At 44.5% G+C, this 24950-nt stretch overlaps 1 protein-coding gene and 1 pseudogene across 8 annotated transcripts in view; both read right to left on the reverse strand.

Moving 5' to 3' along the window:
- AFF3 (ALF transcription elongation factor 3) overlaps positions 1-24950 on the reverse strand; it is a 632364-nt gene that overhangs the window by 15849 nt on the left and 591565 nt on the right. For all 8 annotated transcript variants that reach the window (XM_070798074.1, XM_070798072.1, XM_019969793.2 and 5 more), the window contains 5 exons: positions 23339-23460; positions 12173-12236; positions 8526-8662; positions 1990-2061; positions 19-112 (listed from right to left, as the gene is read on the reverse strand). In XM_070798074.1, coding sequence (XP_070654175.1) covers positions 19-112; positions 1990-2061; positions 8526-8662; positions 12173-12236; positions 23339-23460 — 489 coding nt within the window. The remainder of the gene's footprint in view (positions 1-18; positions 113-1989; positions 2062-8525; positions 8663-12172; positions 12237-23338; positions 23461-24950) is intronic.
- LOC139185623 (cytochrome b-c1 complex subunit 7 pseudogene) lies at positions 2084-8345 on the reverse strand (annotated as a pseudogene).

Raw genomic sequence — 24950 nt, forward strand, 5'->3', positions numbered from 1 at the left:
CCGTTAGCCAGACAGTACCTTGAAATAGTCGATAAGTGCTTTTGAATACTTTACAGCGTGATCCCTTTTGAGTCGAAACATCCTCCAGTACAGGAGAGCCAGGCATCGGTAACTGCGGCAGGAAGAGACGAGTGAGTGGCCCCTGTGCCAACAAGCTTGTTGTTCCAATGCACTCAATGTTCATAGCATGATTATATATATATATTAAATATTTCTATACACGCATAAATGTCTGTAGGTATCTGACCTTCCTATTTGTTCGAAATGATTGAAAATTTCAGTTACTCCATTAAAAACATCCCTTCATATAAGTAAATATGTATAAAGAACATATATACATAAACAATATAAGAATAAATATGAATCAATAAACAATGTGTGTATATATAAATAAAGAACATAAGTACAAATGAATAGGTTTATTGCTTCTTCGCTGGGACTAAGCAGCCGGCCATTTCCTTCTTCCACCACGAGAGGGCAGTCTCTCTCCACGAGAGGAGCGAGAAGCTCTAGCACAGCGCAGGCTCTGCTTTCTGGGTGAACTTCAGGGCAGAACTACCTTACTCTGATTTTCCTTGGACATCTTGAACTTCTGGCCGTGGGTTTGTTGAAGCACAGCCCTTCTACCTGTTTTTGTCACCTTCCCTTTTAAGCTACTTTACTGAGGGAGAGTGGATACCTGTACACGTGTGGCTGAGTCCCTCTACTGTTAATCGGCTACACTCCAATATAAAATAAAAAGTTAAAAAAAAACTACTGGACTATAATTAGTTCATATAAAGTAACAGATATGAATGTGTTTTATAAGTAATTAAAAACTATGCTGGGAGTAGTTATTATTTTATTTTATAGTTTATATGTTATTCACATACCAGTAATCCCCTTACATAATATGAACTAATCATAGTTAATTTATTAATCCTGACATGAAAGTTAAAATTCGAAAAGAGCATAGAAATCATTTCCTGAGCCATATCAACTACTTCTTGGTGCTTTTCACTCATAATTATTTGCTAACTCAGATACGGTATTGACAGAGTAGAACACCAACCTAGAAAATACAACTTAATGGTCTCAAATTTTATTTTTTGATTTAAATTTTAAAATTTATTTTTATTTTAATATAATTTTTAAAGGTTACTTTCCATCTACAGTTATTACAAGATATTGGCTGCATTCATTCCCTGTGTTGTATTAATACAATATATCCCTGAGTAATAGCAGATCAAACTCGACATGAAGTGGTGATGCAAAACCATCAGAGACCCTCTTTTTTGTGTCTGCCACTATTGTTATTATTACTATTTTGAGATTCAGTTCTATGACTTGCACATCAGGTTCTAGGGTAGAGTATGAACCGTCAGAGATAGAGACATCTTGGTTCCTTATCACAGCAGGCGCTAACAGTGAGGTGTCCTGAGGAAATGTCACGGGGAAAATTATTGTTATTATAATCACATAATCATTATCATTTCTGTTATTATAGGAAAAAAACTGTTACATGTTGATTAACCTTTATAAAGTCTTTAATTATCAAAGTGGAAGGAACGGCTCCTCCGTTTAATGTGCTGAGAACCTGAACACACCATCCTGACTCAGCCCTACTAACCCCACACGTAAAGAGACAGATGAATCATTCTGCTCGCATCCAGAATGGTAAATGTGAGAGATTACATTGGGCACAATTCACGTTCAAGTGATTAAAACACAAACTTACCTGATTTTAGAACACACACACACACACACACACACACACACACAGGAAAACGAGTCCTTGTGTCACGGACCTGCTCACTTCTAGTCATGAGTTCACCTCGTGCGTAGGGCAGCAGGGAGCAGGCTCTCCAAGGCCACCTCGAGAAATGCCCTCAGTTTGGTGCGTCAGAAGCATTGTGAACACGCTGCGCATTTTGGCACGAGATTACCAGGTTCACCAGTGCAGACGTGCAAGGCTGGGGCGGCTGTTTTAAGCCGGTATGGTGCACTTACCATAATGCAGCCAGCTGTTTATCCTCTGGTGTGGCATTGGGACCTGAGTGGGTTTTTAGTCTCATGGCATACCTTAAAAAGAAAAAAAAGGAAAGGGAAACAAAGAAATAAAGCTTTCTTACTAGCCATCGAACATCTTGTAGGATGGTACTTCTCTTAGTGCTTCATGGTGCTTGCTGATTTTATTGTTATTTAGTCACCAAGTCACGTCCGACTGTGACCGTATGGACTACAGCCCGCCAGGCTCCTCTGTCCGTGGGACTTCCCGGGCAAGAATGCTGCAGTGGGTTGCCATTTCCTTCTCCAGGGGATCTTCCTGACCCAGGGATTGAAGTCATGTCTCCTGCATCGGCAGGCGTGTTCTTTACCACTGAGCCACCTGGGAAGCCCTGATGGTTCTTTCTTGAAAGCCAACTGAGGTTGCCCCATTTCCCCTAACCATGACATTATTGTCATGACTAGAAAAATATGACTTTGATGACCATCTAGCTACTTTCTGCTTTTTAACAATACAAGTCCAAATTCTACAGACGGTCAAGAGTGTTATCCATTCAAGCATTACCCACGTATATGGTGATGCATCCATTTTTACAAATTCTGATCTATGGCTGAGTGGCTGAGAAGATGTTGGTAAAGTTCCACCCTTTCGGACCAATCTCCAGAAAAATGTTTACTCTCTGTCCTCAGATGAATATGTGGGTTTCCCTTTTTTCTTTTATTGTTACAAAACTCTTATTTTGACAGCAGTATAACTGTCCTGGATGCATAACTAGTAGATTTTATGAACTTTTCTCAATCTCACTTATTTCTCTGATCAGCAGTTCATGGTCATTCCTTTCTCCAATAATACACCAGGTGACTTGCAGATCCTTGGAGAGACCTGAGGCAGGCTGGGGAATGATCAGGGAGTCCTGGGTTCAAATCCCAGGTTAGTCACTTATTAGTCATGGGAGCTTACACAAATTAACATCTTTAAGCCTCCTTTCCCTTATTTATAAAGTAAGATGAGTACATTACTGCTAATTGCATAGCATTGCTGTAGAGATTAAGTGAAACAGTATCTGTAAAGCTCTTAGCATAGTGGGCTGGCTTGTTGCAAGTTGCTCAAGAAATGGTACTGTTATTACACTGTCTGCAACACATGTAGATTTGTAGTACTTTTAAAAAGTTTATTTATTTTTTGATAGGTAAGATATGGATTTATTTAGATTCAGAGAAAAGCACACTCCACAAACGGAGTGTGGGCCATCGCAGAGGGCAAGTGTGTAAAAATCTATTTATTTTTAATTAGAAGATAATTGTTTTACAATATTGGTTTGGTTTCTGCCATACATCAACATGAATCAGCCATAGGTATACTTACGGTCCCTCCCTCCTGAACCTCCCTCCCGAACCTCCCTCCCTTTTCAAGTGTATCCCCTTTGTTTAGCTTTCATAGGGTTATTTCTCACAGTTTATTGGTATCAACATTTTCTACTCTGCATGAAGGGTGGAAACCTTACTTCCACGTTTATGCCTTTAAATAACATTGCCTTGAGCATCAGATGGGCTTCCGTGGTAGCTTAGGTGGTAAAGAATCTGCCTACAATGTGGGAGACCTGCCGGGTTTGACCCCTGGGTCAGGAAGATCCCCTGGAGAAGGGAATGGCAACCCACTCCAGCATTTTTGCCTGGGAAATTCATGGACAGAGGATCCTGGCGGGCTACAGTCCACGGGGTGGCGAAGAGTTGGACATGACTGAGCGACTAACAGTGCACTGATCACAGATGGTATATTTTTTGTCTCAGTCACTGAGCGCCCTGGTTTACATAGCTCACGAGGAGGGGGGTTTGTTGCACGTGCCCACAGTTCTTGGCTTACGTTGCTTTCCCTTTCTTCCCGTTGGCCCAAGATTCCTTCTTTTGCCGCTTCCTCTCTGTTTGAGAAACTTCCTTTAGCCAACCTTTAAAGGCAGGTCTGTTAGATACAAGCTTTTCATTTGCCTTAATCCGAGAATGTTTGTTTCCTCTGTGTTCCTGGAGCGCGCGGCCTCACTGGATCTAAGCGCACAGTTAGACAGGCTTTCCTCTCTCCGCACTGGAGGCCTGGCATGCCACCCCAGCTCCCACGGCGTCAGCCCGCGCGCCCGCTGTGCCTGAACTGGCGTCCCCTGTGGGTGATGCGTCATTCCTCTCGTTGCTTTCAGGGCTTTGTGTTTGTTGTCAGTTTTCAGAAATGCAGTTTTGATGGTGTATTGACATGCAGTGCTTTGGCTTTAGGCCGTTTGGAGTTTTCTCTGCTTCCTGAACCTGTAGATTATGTCTTTTGCCAAATTTGGCAAGTTTCAGTCATTACTTCTTTTAAAAAATATAACTTCTTTACTGATTTTGGCTGTGCTGCGTCCCTTGCGGCGTGGGCTTTTCTCTAGCTGTGGTGAGCAGGGGCTACGCTCTAGCTGTAGTGTGAGGGCTTCTCCTTGCTGTGGCTTCTCCTGTCATGGAGCACGGGCTTTGGAGCATTTGCGCTTCAGCAGCTGTGGCTCCTGGGCTCAGTTTCTCTGACGCATGTGGGATCTTCCTGGACCACGGATTGAACCCATGTCTCCTGCACTGGCAGGGGCATTCTTCACTATGGAAGCCCTAGCCCTTACGTCTTTAACATATCTTTCAATTCCATTCTCTCCTTCTTCCGGGACCCCAAGGACGACCTGAAGGTTCTACTGTCATTGTGCTTGAAGCTCGCCACTTCTTTTTCAGTCTGCTTTCTTGGTTGCTGAGGTTGGGGGTAGATTCTATTTCTTGTCCTCAAGTTCACTGATTCTATCTGCTGTCATCGCTTCTCTACTACTGTGCCCCTCCGGTGAGGTTTATATTTCCGTTACATTTCTCAGTTCCATAATTTCCATTTGGTTCTTTTCCAAAATAACTTCTTCTTCTTTGTTGAGACTTCAACTTTTTTGTTTCAAGAGAATTTTTAATTGTTTGTTGAAGCATTTTTATGATAGTTGCTTTAAAATCCTTGTCAGATAATTCTAACACCTGATTCGTCCTGGTTACTGGTGTCAACCAGGTGTCTTTTCTCATCTTGGCTGTGATTTTCTTGTTTCTTGGTATGATGAGTGAATTTCTACTGTATGTTAGATATTCTGGCTATTATGTTAGAAGATCCTGAAAGTGAAAGTTAAGTCACTCAGTCATGTCCGACTCTTCGCGACCCCATGGACTGCAGCCCACCAGGGTCCTCCGTCCATGGGATTTTCCAGGCAAGAGTATTGGAGTGGGGTGCCATTGCCTTCTCCAAAGAAGATACTGGGTCCTGTTTAAATATTTTCTTTTAAAAGGAAGTCATCCTGTTTAGGTTTAGCAGGCAAGTCCTCGCCTACTTCTGTGGGATGTGGTTCCAATTATAATTTAATTTTCAGAGCCTTTATGCTACAATTTTTTCCTAAAATTCTGGCATGTGGGATGTAGATATACAATCCCTTTTAGTTTCTTGAAAAGGGATTGAACCCATGCCCCCCTGAAATGAAAGCGTGGAGTCTTAAACACTGGACCTCCAAGGAAGTCTACATGGTACAATTTTTGATTTGAGGAGGTGGGGTTCCACTTGCCGGTGTCCCCCAGGCATTTTCTCCTCGGTGGAGAGAGGAATTCTCTCACATCCTTAGCTGGGCATCTGTGGCAGGACCCCACCCCCAAAGTGCTCCTGGCTCCCCAGAGTCTCTCAGTGGGGGAAGGGAGCCTCAAACCTGGTGGGCAACATGCAGTTTCAAGCAGTAAATTAATGTTATCTTCTAACTCAGATAACAAGAGCTCTCATTTTAGTTTTCAGAGTAGCTTAAGGGACTGTACTCAATCATCTAAAAAATGGACTGTATTCTCCACCCATGCAAAGTCCCACCCCTGGTGCAGAGCAGGTGTGCATGTCAGCACCTCCAGTTGTATCTGATGGAATCAGGCAATTACTGCTGCTCGGGTTTGTTTGTTTGTTCTTAAAGTGTGAATGCCTTAAGCAGGCCATGTACACTCCAGGTCACCACAGGCCCTGTGACCCGCTGATCTGTCATACTGACTGAGTACATACTGTGTTGTAGGAACTCCTCCAGGGGCTATGAACACATTAATGAACAGATCAGACAACCCCCCCAAACCCCTGTGCTCAAGGCACTTGCATTCTAGGACACCTTACAGCCTTGTGCCTGTCTACTTCCTCCCACTTTCTTCCCCGCCTGCCTGTGGGCATCCACGTCTGTGCCTTATTCAGAGGTGAACCAGGAGAAACTAAGATCATGGACGTGAGTTTAAGCAAACTCCCAGAGATGGTGAAGGACGAGGAAGCCTGGCACACTGCAGTCCATGGGTTGCGGACAAAACTTAGCAACTGAACAACAAGATCTCTTAAAGTAATTTTAAGTTTTTTTTTTTTTTTTTTACTATGGCAATTTCTTTTCTTCACAGTCCAAAATACTGTACCAAATAAGAAGACAGTATGAAGGAATCACCAATGCATTGGTGTAGCAAATATTTTAATAAGAAAAAGGGGTGGACAGCGTTGACTTCTGAAACATTCTTGAAAAGTGCGTTTTGCAGATGATGTGTTCTTGATGTTGGGATGACAATTTCAAAGGCTGTGATCCTTTCCTGAATCCCAGAGGAGAGTGATGGAAAACACCGTTGACTTGGGTCAACGCATACCAAGAAGATTAAATTTAGGATTAGAAATCTTCCAGGGCTTCCCTGGAGATCCAGTGGTTAAGAATCTGCTTGCCAATACAGGGGACATGGGTTCCAGCCCTGGTCTGGGAGGAGCCCACATGTAGCAGAGCAACTAAGCCCGTGCTCTGAGATAAGAGAAGCCACCGTGATGAGAGGCCCCACACCCCATGACGAAGAGCAGGCCCTGCTTTCCACAACGAGAGAAAGCCTGTGCCCAGTGACGAATACCCAGCTCAGCCACAAATAAATAAGAAATTGTCCATCTGGAATAGTGAGGTATGGTAAAACACAGCTACTCTCAGGTAGCCTAGAATCCCAGAATTAGAAAAATCTCTTAGAGTTAATTTTGGGAAGGGTTATTTCATATAATGCATATTAGACGTTATTCCAAGCAGCTGAACCAGCTAAAGACATAAAACATGACAAAGGCTCTCTCAGAACGATTAATGGATGAAATTCCCTTAATGGTTCATTAGCGACATGAAGGATGTGCCTTTCCATGCAGCCATCGTGGAAGACAGGCATCTCCCGCCTGTGGCCCTGCTGTGCGCCTGTCACAAAGCCTGCGTCTGTTCGCACTGTGGTCCTAGCTCAGGCTGGGGGATGGTGCTCAGGTACAAGCCTTAGACCAGAACAAGGCCAGTGCCTTTTCAGACAGAGCATCATAGGATGGGTTTCCTTTCCTAAAATCCCCTTGCACCTTCTTTCCTGTTATTAAATACTCCCGAATCATTTATTGATTGGAGTTAGAATTTAGATTATATAAATCTAAATAGTATTGAATCATATAATAATATAAAACCGCAGCACAGAGGTGAAAAGAGTTCAAATTCTGCCACTTCCCAGCAGGCGAAGTCGGCAACTCACGTCTCCCTCAGACAAAGCTTCCTTCTTGCCAGTGGGGTTGGAGAGCCGCCCTCCCAACCCTCACTCACACAGAGATCAAAGGAAGCAGGCGATGCCAAAACACATTGCAAGATTGTCCATCTTATTTGGGGGATGAACACTGGCTCTTGGTAGCTGACAGTGTGATCTTTTTTTATCCCCCAAGAATAATTATAATAGATATTTATTTAAAGTAATACATTTATAGCACAGATAGTTCTACATTGTACATTTCAGGTTTGAAAGTGAAAGTGTTCAGGTTTGAAAGTGATGGATCATTCCATCGTGTCCAACTCTTTGCAACCCCATGGACGGGAGCCTGCCAGGCTCCTCTGTCCGTGGGATTCTCCAGGCAAGAATACTGGAGTGGATTGCCAGTCCCTTCTCCAGAGGTCCTTCTCGACCCAGGGATCGAAACTGCGTTTCCGGCATTGCAGGCAGGTTCTTTACGGTTGAGCCACCAGGGAAGCCCACATTTCAGGTTTAACCAACTTCATAAAGATACTTGAGGGCAGCCACATCCACAGATTTAGATTGCATGATTGTTTCATGATGAATTCTTCTCTCTCTTTTCTTTCCCAAATACCCTCTTTCAGGGTATGGTTCAAGGTAGAATTTATCCTCCTCATATTTTGTCCACTGCTCTAAAGGCAAAACCTGTTTCTTCATGCTCAGGTCCAGCGTTCTCTTAATATGTACCTCCTGTCATTACAAAAGCTCCCAGGAAGCCTTCTTGTGGCTTCTCTTACATCGTCATTCTCATATACCGCGTCACCTCAGAGTCAGCCCAGGGTAATGAACCCAACAGCGCTGCAATACCATCTTCGAATACCCTCCAGTCATCTGCCTGATGTTTTGACCCAGAGAGTGTGATCTTTTCTGTGTTTGCAGTACTTATATATATTCTTCCTTCCACCTCCCTGCTCCACCCTCTTGCAAGAAAATGCAGTGCTTACCTGATGAGCTCAACTGTCTCTGAATACATGGTGTAAGGAGATTTGGACTCCATGGGGCCCTGTTCCATGGCATTTCCACACTCAATGAATGACAAGGCTGCTTCTGCATAGTTCAGAGCCTTTCCAAACTTTTCCACCTGATTGAGAGTGAACAGTATCTTCCTCAAGAAGAGTTTTTCAAACAGCGTTGTCACAAAATCTATATACTTTATTTGAGAAACTCGACTGTAAAGTTCCAAACTCTTGCGAATGGAACCCAGAAAAAGTAGAAATAGGGTAATTCCTTCTCCAGTTATTTTCACAGATTCCTGCTGGTTTGGGGCAAGTGAGTGAATGGTTAAACAGAGTTACGCCAAATCCATACCACAATCAGAACTGCACAGAACTTCACAGCTGCTTTAATTTCTATTGTCCTCTCTCTTAACTCCTAATGGTCAAATCAACTTCACTCCTTGGTCCTTACTGTTGTGCTCAATATTGATACATGTGTAAGCTGATGGGTCTGACTCTATGTAAGAGTTATCACATTTTCATGGTATACTCCCACTTGGACAATTTAAGGCCTTGGTTATTACCTTTTACACTGTGACACGTATTAGGATGGCCAAAAAGTGCATTTGGGTTTTTCTGTAACATCGTACAAAAAGAAGAAAAAACAACCCAAAGCAAACTTTGTGGCCAACCCAATACCTCTCCACGCCTCCGTGTAGTCATGGATTTTCAGTTGTTTCATGAATAGGACCTCGCCCTAAGGGAGAGGAAAGACAGGGAGGGGAGGCACAGCTCAAGGAATGGCATCAGTTTGGAGACAATGCTGAGCATCAATAGCACTGATTTGGGAGGATTTGTTGCTGTTTTTTAGTTGCTAAGTCCTGTCCAACTCTTTTGTGACCCCATGGACTACAGCCCACCAGGATCCTCTGTCCATGGGATTCTCCAGGCAAGGATACCGGAGTGGGTAGCCAATCCCTTCTCCAGGGGATCTTCCTGACCCAGGAGTTGAACCTTTGTCTCCTGTATTGCAGGTGGGTTCTTTACCGTCTGGGCCACAGGGGAAGCCCTTGTGGGGAACCGTCTAAACTTATGTTAATCTTTCCCTATATCAGCTTTACATTCTTAACTTCTCATAAATCTAAATGTACACATCAGATTCATGGTTCCGTACATTCTTACTCTTGATGGATAGCACATTCTAAATTGGGATTGGATAATCTCCCAGGTTTTCAAACATTCATTCATCAAACAAAACAGAATTACAGAGACTCTTAACTACTGACCTTGCCTCTAAAAAAAAAGTCTTGCCTCTAAAAAAAAAAACCCTCTCATTATTCATGATACTTTAGGAAACGGAAATGTAAGGTAAAACTCTGTGTTAGCAAATCAAAAATTTAAACAGCTTTAACCCTAAGAAGAGTCTTTCTTGGCAGTGCTTTTAGACTAAGGAAGTCATTTCTTTCAGCAAGTATTTCCTGAAGTACCCGATTCTGTGTGATTTGCAGTTGACACACAAAAGCTCTTTCTAGGAACATGTATTTAGAGAGAAAAAAATTGTGCACTCATAAGACAGCTCAAAGTGCAAGGGAGTCCATGATTAACTAGTGAAATGCAAAGGAGTCCAGTGCCAAGGGAGGGCAGGAGGGAGCAAGTGACGGGGCACAGGGCGGCTGGGGGGCCTCCAGGAGGAGACCTGCAGGGACCCGGAAGGTGACCCAGGAAGGAAAAGCATGATCTGGCGGAATCTGGGGAGGACACTGAAGGAGTGAGCGTGCACGACAGTGAGAGTGTGTATGTGTGAGACACTGTGAGTGTGCCCTCTGCAGGTGCAAAGCCCACTGGCTGGCACAAGTCAGGTGTGCTTACAGGCGGCAGGGGCCAGTGTGGTTGTAGCACAGTGTCACTGGGAAAGGCCAGGCTGGGCAAGGTGACACGGAGTGAAGAATCCTGGTAAACTTTGGATGATTCAGGCAGGCAACTTCCTGCTTTAAAATTCAATGTGACCATGCACTGGCATCTACTGGCAACCAGACCTCTCCACCACAGACGTCCCCAGACTTTTTGGCCCCAGGGACCAGTTTTGTGGAAGGCAGTCTTTCCAGATGAGTCGGGGGATGGTTTGGGGACGATTCTCATAAGGAGTGCACAACCTAGATCCCTTGAACTTGCAGTTCACAGCAGGGTTCACACTCCTAAGAGAACAGAATGTTGCTGCCGACCTGCAGGAGGCAGAGCTCAGGCAGTGAAGTGAGCGATGGGGAGCAGCTGAAACACAGATGAGGCTTTGCTTGCCTACCACTCGCCTCCTGCTATGCAGTCTGGTTCCTAACGAATCACAGACTGGTAGTGGTCTGTGGCACAGGGGTTGGGGACCCGTGCTCCATCAGACTGTGGGATTGTGAGGATAAGATCTCTACCTCCTACTTCCCTTCTGTATTTTCTGATACTCTGTGACTATTTCCCTGGTATACCAGTGGACCCAGGCAGTGAGCTGCATACTAATAACTGCTTGGTGGGCAACCTCAGTAGCATTGAGGAGGGTGAGGTTATAGATTATGCATCTGCAACCCTGGAAGAATAATACTCTGAAGGTCATTTGAGAGTCCCTTGGACTGAAAGGAGATCCAACCAGTCCATCCTAAAGGAGATCAGTCCTGAGTGTTCATTGGAAGGACTGATGTTGAAGCTGAAACTCCAATACTTTGGCCACCTGATGCGAAGAACTGACTCTTTGGAAAAGACCCTGATGCTGGGAAAGATTGAAGGCAGGAGGAGAAGGGGACAACAGAGGATGAGATGGCTGGATGGCATCACCAACTCAATGGACATGGGTTCGGGTAAACTCTGGGAGTTGGTGATGGACAGGGAGGCCTGGTGTGCTGCAGTCCATGGGGTCGCAAAGAGTCAGACACGACTGAGCAACTGAACTGAACTGAAGGTCATTTGAGATGCCTTACTCATCTCTAGTTCCCTGATTTCAGTTATGAACGCTGGAGGGGAGCAGAACTGAAATGACCAGGGAAGAAGGGGTCCTTTAGGATGAGATTTTCAGACGGGACAACCATATGATCTCTTACAGAAAAAAATCAGAAGTTTTATATCTCTTGCCTGAAGGCGTTAAGCTTTCCCAAATAAGAAAACTTACTCTTTGAAAACATCAAATCATAGTTACTTTATGGTCTTATGTGTGTGTAATAGTTTCTTGGTTGTCCAGTTTCAGAGGAAGTATTTATTTTGGCAGGTACACATGAAGAACAACAAAAGTCTTTTTGAAAAGGGATTTGATCCTGGGACCAAGCCAAGGACTGGACAGGCTAACAAGGGAGAAAAATGCAAACCTTTTTTTCTTTTAAGGAAAAAAACAAGACAAAAAAAACTACCACCCACTGACTCCATTGCCTCTGGTTCCCATTCAAACTTTAGGACTAAATTGAAATATTTGTTTATCCAGGGCTTCCTCCAAGTCAGACATTATTAGTTGAGGTCATAATTTATTGGGCCATGAGCACTGGATTATATAAACACTTCTGCATTTAACAGACCCAGCCATCCTTGTAATAGATTTTATAATTACCCCGGCTATGCTGCCCCAGCGATGAAGCTGCAGTACAAACGCAATTTGGAGGAACAGATCTGGAGAGAAAAGGTCTTACCATCGCATCTGCTTTATGCTTCATTCGCTTAGCTTCTTGCATAAAATAATCTGCACTGCGTGGCCTACAAGGAGAGAGTGACACGAAACATCATTACTGTGCAAGTGTAAGATCTTCAGCGACGATTTTTTCCTTTGCTCAAACTTGAACCACAATTTCAAGACTCTGCTTAAGATGGAATCAAGTATTTTTTTTTTTTTTGCATTTCCAAACTACTGCCTGTATGTAAAAGACCACCATTATATTGCTCTTAAGTTACCAATTCAAAACATGCTCAATATATGTAGATAAATATATACATGTTTATGGTTATTTTTCAACATGGGTCCCCAGTGCCTAATTTGTACATCAGATTTTTTTTATCTCATGGTTAAGAAAATGCAAAATCTTATTTCACATGCTGCTGCTGCTGCTAAGTTGCTTCAGTCGTGTCTGACTCTGTGCGACCCCATAGAAGGCAGCCCACCAGGCTCCCCCGTCCCTGGGATTCTCCAGGCAAGAACACTGGAGTGGGTTACCATTTCCTTTTCCAATGCACGAAAATGAAAAGTGAAAGAGAAGTCGCTCAGTCGTGTCTGACTCTTAGCAACCCCATGGACTGCAGCCTACCAGGCTCCTCCATCCATGGGATTTTCCAGGCAAGAGTACTGGAGTGGGGTACCATTGCCTTCTCTGAGACATTTACATAAAACAATCCACTTTTGATATAAAGATGGCAAAGATATAATAATTGTAAAGATGTGCATAGATGTGTGTATTTGTCTAGCCTTATGAAAATCGGTGTTGTTTGTTTGCATAACTGGTACCTAAAGTTGTAAGTGTCTCTATAATTATTTTAATGCTTTGCAGTGAGAAATGAAAAGAGGTGATACCGGAATGATTACATTCCAGTTGTAATGAAGCTAATTGTAAAGTGATGTCTACCTTGTCACAGTGCAAATACGGCTTGTATTCTCTTGAGTTCTGATTAGCTGGCTGGTAAACATTTAACCCCAGGCATGGGCATTATTAAAGCAATAACCCGACTCTGCTGCAAGATGAAAGTAATTCATCCAGAGACGAATCTGAGAGTGTGAAATGACCCCAAGTTACATAAAACCACTCAACAGACAGCACCTTTAAGTACTTCATCAGGTGGATTTTTAAACATCTACATAGTTTAGGTACCATCAGTATAAACGTTTTATGTATTATGGGTCTTTATGTAATCAATAAACCTGACCTATTCATGAATACTCAACATAAGGCACCACGCCCTGAATGAGAGATAAGATGTTAGTAGTGATAGTAATCATACACTGTGTAGTCTGTTTAACACACTTATTTTGAACTGCCTTCTTTCAGATTCTAATGGGTCTTTTTCCATACTACAATAGTAGGTAGCCAGGGCATCCTTTTATTCTAAGGGGTCAAAATGCTTAAAAAAAATCACATAAATGGTGTCAATGACATTACCATCCAAAACTGTGATCCTCATTTGAAAGGTTTAATCAATCAAACAAAGGCACAAACCAGGATCAAAGCAAATACTTTAATCTTGGGTCACAAATCACAGAAGCAAGAGAAAGACCTTGGTTTTCTGTCTCTTCTTCCCCATGAAATATCGTCAGCACTTGTGGTAACACGCTGGGAATATTTAACTTTCCCAACAAGGAAACAGGAACGCGGCTGCAGGGCCCCCCTTACGTGTATGATGAAACCCCCGTCTCTGGGTCATGATCCCTTCATGTTTTCCCGGCCACGCAGGCCTGAGCCCTTCCTTTCATCCTGACGGATCTGCATGGGTGGGTGAAGCCTATGGGTTCCTTCAAAGGAGGGCCCAGCTTCGACCACCTCTTCTTTCTCCAATTTCTCTCCTCTATGTTTATTCCATTTGAATGACGTTTTGGTTGCTTTTCATGGTGGTTTATTCTTCTTTGTCCACAGATTGACCTTTGAACTCGTACTGGCTATCTGTTGGGTCTTTGATGCCAACTCTGGCAATTCACATTATTTTCATTCTTGTTTTTTAATAGACTGTCAAGTTTTCTGAGCAGTTTTAGGCTCAGAGCAAAATGAAGTGGAAAATACAGAGTCCCCATAAACCAGTCGGTACACGTGCACAGCCTCCCTTACTACTAACACCGCTCAGTTGAGCAGCCCATTTGTTACAATTGATAAACCTAAACGGAGTGACTTCCTTGATGGTCCAGTGGCTACGACTCAAAGCTCCCACGTCAGGGGGCCCAGGTCTGATTCCTGGTTGGTGAACTAGATTCCACATGCCATGACCAAGAGTTTTCATGCTGCACGAAAAGATCCCACATGCTGGCACAGTCAGATTTAAAAAAAAAACCTAAACTAACACGTCATTATCACCTTAAGTCTGTAGTTTACATTTGGATTCACTCTTGGTGTGGCACATTCTATGGGTTTTGAAAACTGTTTGATGACACATATCCACCATAACAGCACCACACAGAATAGGCTCACATCTTAAAAATCCTCTGCAATATTTTTTGTCTTTTTGCGGAACGCCCCAGAACAGAAGACCAGATCTACCGCTAGCTAGAAGCCAGGTCTGACTCCTGAGTTCAGATGGGGTCCCGCAGCCTACCTGTTCAGGAAAGGAGCTCCCGTACCTCCATCCACTTCCTCCCTGCTGTTATCACTTGCTATGAACGCTTCCTTGTCAATATCCCCTTCTTTCCTCAAGGACCACATCCACACAGGTCCAGGCTTTCATTACCTCTCCCGGCCTTGAGTTTCACTCCTGTCCCATCTCTCCTGAGCTTTATAACTCTTGAGCAATGTTTGTAAAACATGGCTTTCATTATATATCACCACCCTACTCACAGATCTAAAATCAAACTCCAGAGCCTCTGAAATGGAATCTCAGTTCTGGTCCTTAGTAATCTTGCCTAACCCTCTTCACTGCATTACTTACTCACCAAGTCCCTCAGCCACAGTGAGTGGTGTCCTCACTGGCTGGTCAATGTTTCAGCACTGTTTTAGAAGCCCTTCTCTCCTCCCTAGAACACCCTCCTCTCTGCTCCTTCACTAAATGCTTACAGTGAGCCAGATGTTGCTTGTTTCTCAAATTCTCAGGCCCTAAGGCCTTTTTGCTGGGAAAGATTGAAGGCAGGAGGAGAAGGCAGCAACAGAGGATGAGATGGTTGGATGGCATGACTGACTCAACGGACATGAGTGTGAGCACGCTCTGGGAGATGGTGAAGGACAGGGAAGCCTGGCGTGCTGCAGTCCATGGGGTCGCAAAGAGTTGGACATGACTTAGTGACTGAACAACCACAAAAGGCCTTCTTGGTAATTTTGGTTCATGCTCGGCTATGTCTCTCCTGATCTCAGATACCACTTCTTGTTCACACTTCGCTTCCAGGCATTTAATTACCTTCTGAGCTGTCCCGGGCTGCAGTCATTGCGTGTGTGCAAGTTGGCAGCTGGAATATTTTCAGTGTGGGCTCTGCCGTAGACCTCTTTGATCTTTCCCACCTTGTTGTAGGTACATGGTGGAAGAGAAATGAGTCCCCCGTGCATTCACATTTCGAGTTTAGAAGAGAGAGAGTGTGTTGGCTTCTGATGGGGTGCAGCCTCGAAGCCAACAAGCCAGAGAACATCTCCATGGCAACCTGATATTCTCTGCATCATTATCTGTCCCACACTCGAGTAGAGGAGTTTGGTCATTTTTCTCTTGCCCTCTTTTTTTGTAGACCTTGTCACTGACAGATCATCATTTTTTTCAAACGCATTTTGTTTTCCTGAAAGAATTCTGGCAATAAGCCAAGGCATCTTCGTTTTCACTAGCCTTTTAAGTTATCCCCAGGGTGGCAGTGACCTCGAATTCCCCATATGGATACAGCCATCAGTGCTGTTTTTATCTGTAGTGTGTAAATGTATTCTTTAAACCTGAGATGGAGGCTGAGTCACAGACTCTCACAATAGTGTATGTGAATAAGTAACACACCTATTTTCTGACTGTATCACAGGAGCGACAACATTAACCTGAGATGCTGAAGAAACGTACTGTCAGGGCCTATTCAGGAACACGTGAGAATTCTCATCTTTGCATCTCACTGCACTGAGTCACTGAAGACTGCCTGCTGGTTGGCCCTTTTTTTCCCTCTCAGGTGATTTCTAGAGTGTTGGTTCCAGGTCAGATCATTATAAAGGCAATTGGATGATGGGACGTCACCCAGATTGCCTGGCAACGCCATGGACACGTGCTGTCAGGAAGGCATCACTCTGGTGGTGACCTTCAAGTCAGCAGGAAGAGAAAACTGTCGTCACCACCGTGGCAGCTCCAGAATATAAGACTGCAGAGACACTAAAATGAAACCTGATTATCTCAGTGTTCAAACCAATTTTTCCTTGAGTCTTTTTTCTTTTTAAATGTGGAAAACCTAGAGTCTGGCTTTTTATTATGATAATAACATTCTTCACATTGTTTCTCAGGGTGATGGTATGTGATGCTAATCCGTGAGAAAGCCTAAGAAAAGTACAGTTAAACATCATGCATGTGACTGACCGCATCTCCGGGGCTCTTCAGAACCTGGGCTTGGAGCATCTAAAAACCTAGGCTGAGCCACGTGCATCTCTGTTACAAGAGCTCTTGGCTCTTGTAAGTAATGTGAGCACTGGATCCAGAGAGCAGGGTCCTCCTCTCCCCCCAGCGCCCCCACCAGCACACACGTGACCTCAGTTCTAAGCAGCAGTGGGTCTGAGCCACCCTCCCGTTTCTGCTGGCGGGAGTATCACAGCACCCTGACGCTTTGTTCTCCTGCGTGACCAAGATGGAACCGAATGCTCTCCCACGGACAGGCTGGCAGGCAGCTTTCTGGGACTCCTATCTCCGTGAGACGCCCGTTACCCACCACCCCCCCAACCCGGCAGAGCCAGCCTGTTTTGTGAAAACTGGCAGAGACGGAGAGACTGACGTGTCTGAACAAACAGGTTCCCTGGCACCGCACAAGTCGAGATAATTTTCTTAGGAAGTTGGAATCCAAATCAGACAACGAGGCAACTGCACACCAAATGAATTCATCATCTGATAGCCTGTCAGCCTGTCATCTGATAAGTCCTGGAGGTGTTACCATGGCCCAAGCTGTGAGGTTCTTTTTTCCCTAAGAAGAACGTGTAAGAAGTGGAGGAACTGTTTCCCACGCACTAAATGAATGCTGTGGATGAGGGCACTTCATAGCCAGGGGCCCCAGTGCTGCCATTGGCTTTATGAGCGCTTCCAGAAAGAAGTGAGAAGGCTGCTTACAGCTTCCCTAGTGATTCAGACAGTAAAGAATCTGCCTGCAATGCAGGAGACATGGGTTTGATCCCTGGGTCAGGAAGATCCTCTGGAGAAGGGAATGGCAACCCACTCCAGTATTCTTGCCTGGAGAATTTCATGGACAGAAGAACTTGGTGGGCTATAATCCATGGGGTGGCAAAGAGTAGGACATGACCGAGCAACTAAGCACATTAGCTTTTAAGCACAAGGATTCAAATGCAGCTTTTGTTTCTATGTTCTTGATGTTGGCTGGGACCCCTAAATCTCTGGCTTCTCAGAAACACCAACGATGACTCATCGTGTCTCCTACAGGTCACAGGCTCTCACAGGAGGTTCCTCTCTCGGCCACACTTAGAAAATAACACACGCTTTCCAGGACATGCAGGTTAAATGTGGCAGGTTTTTGTCATTCTATCATAAGCAGCTTTCTGTTTAAGTGGAAATTCATCAATTTGATTGCTGTTCTTCTCCAGGTGTCACAGGTAAGACAAAATCATCTTACAAAGCCCTTCAAAGGATCAGAGGGCTCAGATTTCAATCAGAATGATCTGAAAGGCCTTGTCCGCCATTCTTGCCCTCCCAACCTCTGGCCAAATTCTTTTGTTCCTTCTTTCTCTCTGTTTGGACTAAAAACAAACAAACAAACAAAAAAAACCTTGGCTGAGAGGGATTTCATAAGGGAAAAAATTCCATATGAAGAAAGAAAGGCACAGGAATGGTATTATCAGGAAGGGTGGGGTCCAGCTTTGAAGCAACGGGAAGCAGGGGGGCCCTTCGGGAGGGGAATGGTCACGGCCAGCCCACCACGGGAGTGCCTTGCCTTGATCTAATATCACCTAGGTAAGGATTTCAGTTGAGGTCCTTTGAATAAATCACCTGACCTTTCACTTATAGGAGTCTTCCATCACCTATAAAATTAAAATCCTTTCAGCTGTAAGAATGCTGAGTATCTTACATCACAAGCGCCAACTTCGTCTTCCTGACCTGCCAGCCACATGGCACAGGTCGCGGCTTCAGCATCACGTGGCGAGGGAGTCTTTTCTTGGCGTCTGGAGGTTTCAGTAGCTGGGCTCCTGTAATTGATGCCACGGGGACAGATGGGGCGTTCGGAGGCTTGGCTGAACGTGACGATCGTCCTTGTGAAATGTGGGCAAGAGTCGGCACATCCTTCTGGAAGCGGCAGGCAGGTTGGCACTCGGGGTTCTCTGGCTCCCTGGCACAGCAATATGGCACGGGGGAATGGAGGCCAAGCGCTTCACCATCAGCTGTGCTCAGATGTCTGCACCGAGGCTTTCGTGACACAGCTGTTCCCTAGATTTTCCCCCGCCAAGAACTCTCCTGTCACTGATGACACCAAGCGATTCATAGCTCATGGCTTTGCACTGATAAGATCAGTTTCTAGGCTTTGGGTTGAATGAAGTGCTGTCACTCATGGACATAAATTCCTAACAGATTTTTGAAACAAAAGTTTGGTAATCATACCAGTGTCGCAAATAGTTGGACACGACTGAAGGATAGGGCCGCAAAGAGTTGGACACGACTGAAGAGACTTAGCACGCACACTCACGTCTGACTCTTTGCAACCACATGAACTGTAGCCCAGCAGGCTCCTCTGTCCATGGGATTCTCCAGGCAAGGATACTGGAGTGGGTTGCCATTTCCTTCTCCAGGGGATTTTCCCGACCCAGGGACCAAACCCTCATCTCATGTGTCTTCTGCATTGCAGGTAGATTCTTTACCCACTGAGCCATTGGAGAAGCCCCATCATATTTAAAATGGATAACCAGCAAGGATTACAGCACAGGGAATTCTGCTCAGCGTTATGTGGCCGCCTGGATGGGAGGGGAGTCTGGGGGAGAAGGGACACAGGTCTATGGCTGGCTGCCTCCCTTTGCTGTTCACCTGAAGCTATTACAAGGTTGTGAATCTGCTATTCCCTAATACAAAATAAGAAGCTTAAAAAAAAAAACCAAAACCCTGTTGATGAGTGAAAGTGGCACACAGCTAAACGTCAGGGGAGGAGGAGGTGCAGTCATACTGCCTCCCATCTGAGCCTGCAGGACAGGCTGATCTGGATCACATTTTTAAAATAAGTAATTCTGTTCAGTTCTATCTGCATTCTGAAGGCACCACCTGGTACCTGCTGAATTGGTAAGTAACCTCGGAAAAGGGGCTGGAAGCCTATGAATTTAAATTGACTTGCCTGTAGTAATTCCTTACATTCACGGAAAAAAGAAAAAGAAAAAAAAGATGCAGGCACTACCCCCTGTCCCCGCCAGACAGGCTTCCCTAGTGGCTCAGATGCTGAAGAATCTGCCTGCAGTGCAGAAGACCTGGGTTTGATCTCTGGGTTGGGAAGATCCCCTGGAGGAGGGCATGGCAACTCACTCCAGTATTTTTGCCTGGAGAATTCCATGGACAGAGAAGCCTGGCGGGCTACAGTCCATGGGGTTCCAAAGAGACGAACATGACTGAGCAACCAGCATTTTCAACCCCGCTCCCCCAGAATGTTATTCCATTTAGGGTCATTCAACAGTTGTTACTGGAGTCCCTGCTGAATTCTGCCTGTTGTCTGAAAGGCGTGTTTATTCAACCATTAACGAGTATTTATAATGTAAAAGGATGAGTTTACTATTTTTTTTTAAAGCTACAGGATGCAGCTCTGAAAGTGAAATGACAGGATGGCAACTGTTACTTTTGGGAATGCAATAACTGGATTTCTATCAACTCGAAATCATTTTGGTGCTAATTCTCTAGTTCTTTCTTTCCTTCTGGTGGTCTCTCTTTGTTCATGTCACTGCCTGTTGACACCTCCAGTGAGGAGAAGTCAGGAAAGTGACAGGAGCCAGGTCATGGTCCTTGAAGCTTGTGCAGAGCGGAGAGAAAGCAGGAGGCTGGAAATTGTGATCGCAGAGGAGTTTCCTAGAGAGGCCGCCCACGTACCGCCATCTTCCCTGAATTAATAACTGAATGAATGAAGCATATACCCCCACTCCCGCCCTGGGACCTCAGCACACACCAGCTGAACACTTTACACACTTTTAGGTGACTTCCTAGCCCAGTGATCTCTTAAGACCCATATTTTTATTGTTCTGAGGAAGAGACAGTGCCTGCTGTTGCTTTTCAAGCTTGAAGAATTTCCCCACGATTTTCTCAGTTCAGTGGCTGAGTGGCTGTTGGAGCCGCGTGTTTCTTTTACTGTCACGGATTTCAAATCAGTTGGGACACATGGCAATTGGAAGATGTCTCTCTCTCCATATGATGGGTATGTAAGAGGGCTTTTCAAAAATTCTATCTATATCCATAAAAGGAGAAACAGTTTGATTGTAGCTGTCAGCCAGAAAAATCACAGTTTGCTAATGGGAAGAATGCATGATAACAGCCTCTTGGTTTGATACAGATAGGGACAAAATTACATTAGCCGCCGTCCCAGCAGATTGAGAGACATTTCCTCTTGTAAACAGTCCAAGGAGCTGCAGGTCCAAGTAGGACCATTTAGCTGTTGCTGTTTTAGACTTAGTTTTCTGGTCTATGCATTGGAAAACGCCTTACATGTTAATTTCCCATATGTGTGTGTTTAAACACCACGCCCTTGATATGTTTGATGCTCCGGGTACCTTACTGTGGAATGTGTGTGTATGCTCACTTTGTTAGACTATGACAAAGGCTTAGTCTTCCTCTTCTTCCTTTTGTTCCCTATCACCAGATCTTTCATAATATCTGCACTATTCTTTTTTTAAATTTATTTTTCATTGACTATGGCTGATTTCCAATGTTAATTTCTGCTGCACAGCAAAGTGACTCAGTTATGCACATATGTATATTCTTCTTTATACTCCTTTCCACTATGGTTTATCCCAGGATAGAGAATATACTTCCCTATGCTATACAGAAAGATCTTGCTGTGTATCCATCCTATATACACTAGTTTGCCTCTCCTAACCCCAAATTCCCAATCTATCCCTCCTCCTCAGCAAGCTTCTTGAGATGAATAGGGGAGGTTTGGGACCCAAAGCCTAAGCAAGCTTGGTTTGAATGATGTACAGAGCCACATTTCCATTCTTATAAAGACTTGACCTATAAGACAAGTATAATCGTTTTTCATTCCTCAAGGAACTGAGTTTCAAGCTGAAGGATACAGAGGCTGACCCATCTGTATAGTAACTACTTTATCTTCAATTTGTTTCTTAATATTAGGGACAGCATCCTTAATTACCTGTGGCGGATTCATTTTGATATTTGGCAAAACTAATACAATTATTTAAAGTTTAAAAATAAAATTAAATTAAAAAAAAACATCTATTATAAGATGAAAATCAAAAGATACCTACATCTTCCAAATGTAAATTTCCATATTGTCATTAAACACAATTCCAACTGCCTTTTTTTTTATTAACGGTTAAAGCTCCCTTTGAACAATTTACACCCCCAAACACTAATTATATATGGAGTTGACTGTTGGATTGGATTGCACTCCCATTACACACCCCTCACCCTGGGGATTAATTACCACTTCTTTGGCTGCCCAGGGCAGTGAGATGAGGGAAAGGGGAGCTGGAGAGGGTCAGGGGAGAATGTGTGTGGGGTTGAGTGCAGTGTGATCACAGGAAGAGGAGAAAAACACACGTTCCCCTGGGCCACCCTTACACTTTACTAAACTCAGTCATCTGGGACTGTGTTCAATGAAGGAACAAAGAATCTGGATTTGCCTCTCAATCCCCGAAGTCTGTCTCCTCGTTAGCTTAATGAGGTCCACGCATGGCCTGAGGAAGACAACTTAGTATTCCTGTTTCCCAGACATGAAGAAACAGACCTTGTCTACACTCTTGGTAAAGACAGGATGGGAGAGAAGGCTGGGAGGAAGATGAGGGTGGAAGAGACAGCTTTCACCTCTCCAGGTGGTCGCTCTGAGAAGAGGCCATCTTGCTGGGTCTCAGGGGACCTGCCAGGAGACCAGTGTCATGACTCACTTTTTCTGATTAGGAAGCAGGGACTCCGAGACGTTTAGCAGCATTTTGGTTTTTGACTGTGGGTGGGGTGCGTGGTTTCCAGTCTGTCCCCTCAGCTGGACAGTCAGCAGTCAGAGGGCAGGGGGGTCTCTCACTGGTGTCTGCTGGTCCCCGCTGGGGATTTAAGGGCGTGCCTCCCACAGATACACAACTGTATGCTTGCTGAACAGCTGAAGTTGAAAATGGGATTCAAGCCAAACTCTTGAAACCATATCTCCTGCTCTCGAGGCTTGTCCTTGACACATATTTTTTTCCCTAAGAGCCTAAATACTTTTCAGTATCATTTTATCATTTCTCATGTGTCGTTTTCGGCATCTCCCGAGCATTCCAGGATGCTATATTTATTCATGTTCTTCTTTTGTTTCTCCTCCTCTTAAGTTGATGCTGGGAATGAAATACTTGGGTTTTGGCACTATGATGGGGGGATGGATGACAGGATATTTTTTCCTGTATAAGAATTATTTACACTTTTATAAAGACTATAGCAGTTTAGAGAACAGAAAGCTTTCAGGAGTAAATCACCATTTTTCTTTGCCTGTTACAGTTTACAAAGACAGAAATGCCTCTTTCTGGTAGCATACAACCCCAAATGCAGGTGCTCGGAAATATAAGACTCCTTGATGCCGTTTGCCTTAGATTTCTGGCATCCTGGGTACAACCGTGATAGCACTGGCTGTTCCATTCATTCAAACCACTCCCCGCCAAGGGCTCAGGGGGTGCACTCAGCAATGTCCTTTGAAAGGGTGACATTTAACTGACCGGGTCACATGCCAGAAATGGCCACACTATGGCTTATATGTGTCTAATATGTAGACACATATAAACCATCTCCCCGTTCCCACTTATCTGGCCTTCCCCATATCAACAAGACTCCACACTTACATATCGTCGAAGATGAGTTTCTGCCTCTTGCAGTCCCGGTGGCCGTTGGAGCCTGGAGACCAGGGCTCTGTCTGCGGCCGTGACTTGTGGAGAATGTTTTCGGAATTGTTGTGAGCCGCTTTCTAGGCAACAAACACACACAGCCGCCTTTGAGAAACTGGCCCTCTGGCTGAAGGAGTCACCCGTTAGAATTGCTTGGGTTCTAGGTTAGGCGTGATAGCGTTTTTTGTTTCGATTAAGAAAGAGAAATACATGCATTTCAGGTCTCAGGCTGCAAGCTTTTACGTGTGTGGTCAGATGTCATCTGCACGGCAACATCACCAGGGAGGTCTTAGTCTTGCTCTCACACATCCAGATCCTGAACCTGCCGGGGCTCAGACGGCTACTGCGCGTGCAGGCTCGGGGCTTAGGGCTCAGGCTCCTATGACCCACGGTTCTCCAAACTGACTGCATCAGAGTCACCATTAACACACAGACAGCTGAGTGCCACCGCCAGCATCTCTGTCTCAGTAGGTCTGGGGAGGGCCTGAGAACATGCATTCTGCACAAGTTTCAGAGTGCTGGTCTAGGACCTGAGCTCTCAGAACCACTGAGCTGTGTTTATCCTTCACGAGAGGTTCAGGTCATAGACTGACTGGTTCTTATCAGCTGTCTGTGATGAACAGGAAGAGCCGAGTGGTATCGCAAGAAATTATTTAAAATGTGTTTTAAAAGGGAACACTATCTGGGGAAAAATTTAAACATCCTTTTTTTTTCTCCCCCTGGAGATACAGATATTTAAAGAGAACCTACTGTGTGCTGATCATTTGGATCATAAAACACCCTGTCTTTGGTTAGGACATTCAAATGGATTCCTCTGAAGTAGTTAAAGCAGAGTGGATACCAGTGCTTCTTTAAATATGGGCTGATTTTATGTGCGGATCAAGCCTCTTTGTTATGAGAGCCTCTAGGACTCTGGGCATTTCCTTTTTGGCACGCAGAAGAGTAAATTACGGATGTGTGTGAACCCTAGTCTAAGCAGCTCTCCTCAGCTCGACTGTAAGCTTGCTGCAGGCAGAGACTGAATCTGTTAGATCATCAATGCATCTCTATTGCTTAGCAGAGTGCCTGGGACACAATAAGTACTTCCTTGATAAACACCTGTTCAGTGAAAGAAGGTCGAAATAAAGTCTATAATTGGTTAAACATTCCCTGCACATCATAGTTGCTTGTGATAGAAGGATCTAGAGGCAAAGAGAAGTTGTGTTTGGTTTAAAATTTGAATTGCTTGCTTTTTTATTTCCGATTTTCCTAATATGATCTTCTCAGATTCTTGTATCCTAGAACTCAAGAGAACTGCTCTCAAATGAGGGTGCCTAAGAGGCTTAGTTTCCTGATGGTTCAGTAAGACTGAGGCTCTTGCTGGACCTTAACAATTTTTTTTTCCTCTTTGAGTCACCGGAGAAAGCATGAAATGCTGCCTCCCCTGTTTGTTTGCAGAGTCCTAATGCCAAGTCTCATTTCTCCCTGCCTCACAAAGCCCTGCTGGTTTTGAGAAGCACAGTGGGGAGAGTTTGAAATTAAATAAAGTACTTGGAGGATGCACAGTTCAGGGATGCCCACTCTTAGAGAG

Source organism: Bos indicus, chromosome 11, assembly GCF_029378745.1.
Source record: "Bos indicus isolate NIAB-ARS_2022 breed Sahiwal x Tharparkar chromosome 11, NIAB-ARS_B.indTharparkar_mat_pri_1.0, whole genome shotgun sequence".
Taxonomy (NCBI): Eukaryota; Metazoa; Chordata; class Mammalia; order Artiodactyla; family Bovidae; genus Bos; species Bos indicus.